At 36.1% G+C, this 5,562-nt stretch overlaps 1 protein-coding gene across 1 annotated transcript in view; it reads right to left on the reverse strand.

Annotated features, from left to right (window-relative positions):
* Positions 1 to 354: 354 nt before the first annotated feature.
* LOC107061157 (RNA-binding protein 2-like) overlaps positions 355 to 5,562 on the reverse strand; it is a 6,072-nt gene continuing 864 nt past the window's right edge. The window contains exons 2-5 of the mRNA XM_015309993.1: positions 886 to 1,314; positions 743 to 804; positions 579 to 658; positions 355 to 466 (exon numbers count right to left, since the gene is read on the reverse strand). Coding sequence (XP_015165479.1) covers positions 355 to 466; positions 579 to 658; positions 743 to 804; positions 886 to 1,314 — 683 coding nt within the window. The remainder of the gene's footprint in view (positions 467 to 578; positions 659 to 742; positions 805 to 885; positions 1,315 to 5,562) is intronic.

The following is a 5,562-nucleotide window of genomic DNA, read 5'->3' on the forward strand; positions in this document are numbered from 1 at the left end:
ACTATTCTACAGAGAGCTAAGTCGTCTGAAATGACTTTGGGGGCTAAACTAAGCTCAAGCGGCTCCAATAATTCAAGTCAATATAAAACACTATTCTAAGCCTAGCTAAGGCCATACATGATCAAATCAAATAGTAAATACAGTAACAAAGCCACACAAAAAATCCACTGTTTGAAATAAAGTTAGAAACATTTCTTCAGACAACTAAGGCATGTTGAAGCGGAAACTAAGCAATAGCATGCATATTACCGTAACCAAAGCTAGCTCCCACTGTTGAGCCAACTGTATAATTGCATTTTCCAGTAACAGTACATAATACATAACTAAATTCAGATAGAAGCGGGTGGATGTTATTTATCGCTTCCCACGAGTACTTCCCGAGCCACTAAACCTCGGACCTGGAAACTTGGAGAACTGCAACCGCAAGTAGGCAAAATCATGGTCATGTTCATCAATTTTGTAACCTGGCAAAATTCAATAATAGAGACCATCACTTGTAAGATTATTCCAAAAGATGATAGCAGCATCTAGAGAGTAACAAGTCACAAACGGAAGTTGCAAAATAGATCAGATCATCTTGCAATGCACTCAAGGCAGTAGATGCACACGCTGGATCTACGAAATCCACAAAGCCAAGGATAAGAGGATCTCCGGCATGCTACAAAATGAAGTTTTTTTTTATCAAAACATCACCTAGTAGATAAATACTATACTAATAGAAAAGGCATAAACATCAACTTACATGTTTTGAGTCCCTTCTAACAAGTCTGACTTCTTTGTAGCCCACAAAATGACAAAAAATATCTTTTAAGTGTAGTTAGGGAACAAGCAACAGATGTAATCAGAAATTAATAATAATTCGGTAAATGACATCTCAAAGGATACGAGCTACTTCTCTTCTTGAGCTGTCTGAAGGAAGTCCCTTTATGTAGAGGGTGTTAGAAGCACCAGGAGGGAGAGGTAGTGTTTCACGAGGCCTTCGCCTTCCATTTTGTGCTAGCTCTGGCCCACGAGCTGATGGAAGGGGATCACGAACATGAAGGGAAGGTATACCACCACCACCTGCTCTAGCTAGCTCTGGCCCACGACAAAATGTAGGAGCAGTGTCAGTTTCAGTGATTACCAAACTCTGGAGATAAGAATCATATGCTGATTCGATTGCCTGTGTGTCCATTACTCGAGCTACACCACGATCATCTGCTAATCCAATTGATTGTGTGTCCACTACTTGAGCTCCTTCATGATCATCATTCCTTTCTAAGTAGTGATGCACGTCATGACCTGATGGCATCCCAGATTGTGGAATTTCTGGTACTGCAAAGAAATATGATCAAACCACATATGCTTATCGAGACAGATAACAAAGTGAATGCAGAATATTACTCGCATAGAATATACTTTGTCTTCAAAAGGATATAGTTTTCTTTGCCAATAGGTAAGATCAAAATATCTTTCTTGCACATAAAAAGCACATCAATCACAGTAATATTGAAGCAAGAATATAGGGCACTGGGAACATGTACAAAATAGAGGGTCAAAACTCAAGGACATGTCCTCGTTAATTCTAAAAGTTAATCCTGGCTCAAATCGAGTTTTGTGTATCCTTAAGAAACCTACACCAATAAAACCATGATTAATTTGTCCATAAAGCTTAAGTAATTGATTAACCTAACTTTTTAAGAGCCAAATCTTACTATTTTCAAGATAATGCTCTACAACCCTCCAATCTCCTAATGTTTTTGTGTTTCAATAGATGCATAGATAAACTACATAAAAGGATATTAATTACCAAGAGACATGATAAAACAACCACTAGACTCTTTGATGTTTTCAATCTGTCCGTACCGCAGTAAGGTGATGTACCACAGATACGGTACTTGTAATGCTTTAAATTTGAAGTTTTGCATGTCTTTTGAGCATCTGTTAGTAGATTTGATGGTATTTTGTCTTATTTTTGTAGGAAAATAGGATTTGGCAGCGGAGATCTAAGATACAGTGTTAGCAACTATTTTTGGGATTCAACAAGTCAACGTAGGAGCCGTAGAAACTTCTACAAACCATAAGGAGAACTCGTTGAAAGGATCAACATATTTTGAAGACAAGTGTGGAGCAATGAGAGAAGAGCACAAGCCGTAAGACTTTCTACGAGTCGTAGGTCTAGGCCCGTAGAAGACATCAGAGAATTGAGTTCCAGTACTTGGACTACGAGTGAGAAGAACGGACCGTACAATGGTCTACAGACCATAGGTCATGTCCTTAGAAAAGATTCTAAGGATGTGATTTGAAGATAGCTTCCACGGATGGACTCCAAGACCCTTAGGAGGACCTACAGTCTGTAGGTAGTGGGTCGTAGGAATTGCTGCCGAATCCATTTTTTCATTAGTTTCCCTAGTTTATTTTATTTAGAATTCGATGTTTATAAATACTCTTCTTATATTTATTTTTGAGGGTTCAGATTTTTGTTGTTGAGAATTAACTTGTGAATCACTTTTACATTTAATTCTTGAATCCTTTGGTTTATATTATAGCATTGATATTTGTCGTTACTTTGCAACTTCAATTCAAGATTTCAAAATCTAACTATTTTAAGTGTAAGTTCATGTTCTATATTAAACAAATTAATATGAATTTTTATCACCAAAGCATGAGTAGCTAATTTCACAACTAGGGTTGTGGGAACCATGAAAAATTAACAAATTAAAGTAGATCGAATAACTAGTAATTCTTGAATAGTGTTCACGCATGTATTGTTTTTCTCTTCACTTTGCTTACTTTTTAACGAAGGCCTACGTTAGAACTCACCTTATTCCTACTTGTCAGATCAAGGGGTAACGAATGGAAAAAGAAAGTATACAACATATATTGGAGGCTACCAACCCTCATTTAATAGCTTGAACGAACCAAGGGATATGGTGTAACACCCCATATGCTAGAAAGACCAGAATGCAAAAAATCAAAAGTTGCAGGTGCTGTCAACGGGGACCACCCACTGACCGTAGGTGGGGCCCGTGGTTCGCCACCTGCAACTCCCTCCCCAGAACCCCAGAAAATCCAGCTAAGTCATGACCTACGCCAGGACCTACGAACCGTGGTCTAGGGCCGTGGGTCAGACCCCCAGTTTTCAGCCCCAAACGTCGAATGACGGTTGACTAGAATGGACTGTAGGTCCATCCACGGTCCGTCGGTGACCCCCGACAACTTTTAAGTCAGGGCTCGTTTGGCCTTTTCCCTATGCATTGGGCACCTAAACTTACTTTTATTATATGAGTAAAGTTGAGTTTGTTATTGCATTTTCTTTAACGAACTAAGTTGTTTCTATTATTTTAAAAGCTTTCTATATATTGCATATGCTTTATTGCTTTATAATGAGTTAAGTTATTCATGAGTTGAGTAATGCCAAGGTAAGCGTTCCTTTCAGATTCTTTTCAAGCCTATGTTGTGTTTAGCATTCCAACTCGCATACTCGTACATTCAATGTACTGATGCCAGTTGGCCTGCATCTTCTAATTAAGCAGATGCAGGTAACCAGGATCATCACCCAGCGCCTCGTTGATCCAGTTAAGCACTCAGAGTCAGTTGGTGAGCCTTCTTGCATTTCGGAGGACTCTTTTTGCTTTGCTTTCAGTAATTCATTGTTAGGATGATTGAGGGTCTTGTCCCGACATCCCTCTTTGTTTTAGAGGCTTCATAGACAGTTAGTAGTTCAGTTGTCTTTACATTATCATTTCATATGTTAAGACTTGAGTTGCCATTTTGGCCAAGTTAAATGTTGACTTTTAAACATTCTAAGTTATTTTATTTAACAATTGAGTAAGTGCATTTGATCATGGTAATAATACTTAGAGTCTTCCGCAGAGTAAGTAAGTCAGGCCAAAGGTCCGCTTGGGGCCAGCAATGGTTCTCGAGTGCCAGCCACGTCCGAGGTGTAGGCTCAGAGAGTGATAATTTTGATGAAAAATAACTACTCATACAACATACATATGTGGTGTCAAATATTCACTCCAAAAAATTCAAAACAAAAGCTAACTCAGATGGAGAGTATATGTTAATTTAAGCCAAGTGAATTTCATTATCCCTAGATCTATTGATTCAATCATATATTACTTAGATAGGGAAAGTCAATACAGATTATCAAAACTAGAGCTCAGATTAAATCTAGTGACTCGTATTAATTTCATCTGATATGGAGGAAGGTCTAAAGCCAACACACGAACTTAATACTTCACTAAAATTTAGTCATGAAGACCATAAAGAACAATGTCTATCACCACTATATCATAGTCGAGTAATTTTCATTAAAATTAATTTTTAAGATACAAAGAAATATCTAAAATCATTATCTAAACGACCTCAAATTGCCAAATCACTTCATAACAATGAGTATTTTAAATTTGATCGTTTCTAATGAACCTACTGAATTTCAGATCAATTAGAGTTCTAAAATAATATTTATCTCCAAAGCTATGACCAAATTCAGATTCAAACGATTTAAAGAAAAATAATTAATTCTATATCCTTATCATATATATATCAATTCATGTTAACTCATCACGTGTAATCATGTACCGCATATAACATAAATAAAATAGATATAAAGGATGACATTCATTCTAAATCATATTTTAATTCCATAGAACAACTTTAAAATCATTTTAATGACCTCAAAAAAATATTACCACATAACAATGTGTACTTCTTACTAGGCCGTTTACAATGAACTTACCAAATTTTAGGTCAATTGGAGTCTATAAAGAATCTTTATTTCCAAAGCTATGACCAAATTCAAATTCAAATTCAAGTGATTTAAGCATCTTTAGGAATTAAAACAACATGACCTACATTCTTATCACATATCAATTTACGTTAAATCACCATGTGAATTGAAATTCTCTTGTGTGTTTCTTCATTCTCTTAGCGATCTACTTTGGAAAAACTTACTTGAACTTACAAGATCGTGAAAGATCCATGAGTAAGTTGTCAAGTGCCACACATAGTGCTTAGTAGAAGTGTAAGGATCCGTTTGACCATGCAGTATGAAATCATAATTTGAAATCATGATATGAAATTATGAGACGAAGTTGGAGTTTTGTTTTGACGTGCGATTTTAACTTTTTATACTGTATGTCTTTTCAAAAACAAAAAAAACTCAATAAGTTGTAAAACTATTAAGGCGGAATGGCCTGAGAGGTCCTTGTACTTGACTCGATTTGTAAGTTGGATTCTTGTACTTACGACTTTGCCAACTAAACCCTTAAGCTCTTTCAAATACAATATTTTAGACCCCTTTCTCATTCGATGTGTGTGCGTGTAATACACTCATTTTACACATGAAATACCACGTCATTTTTTAATGACACATCATTATTATTATTATTATTATTATTCTAATGACACATCAGAAATTAAATATTTAAAAATAAATAATATTTTAAAAAATGCAATTTTCTCTCTCTCTCATTGTACTCATTTCACCCCTTCCCACTTCATCTTCTTTGTTCCCACCTTCTACCATTTTCATCCCAAAAATAACAATCGTCATTTTCATCTTTCTTCATAGTTCAC

The sequence above is a fragment of the Solanum tuberosum genome, unplaced genomic scaffold (genome assembly GCF_000226075.1).
Source record: "Solanum tuberosum cultivar DM 1-3 516 R44 unplaced genomic scaffold, SolTub_3.0 scf00119, whole genome shotgun sequence".
Classification (NCBI taxonomy): Eukaryota; Viridiplantae; Streptophyta; class Magnoliopsida; order Solanales; family Solanaceae; genus Solanum; species Solanum tuberosum.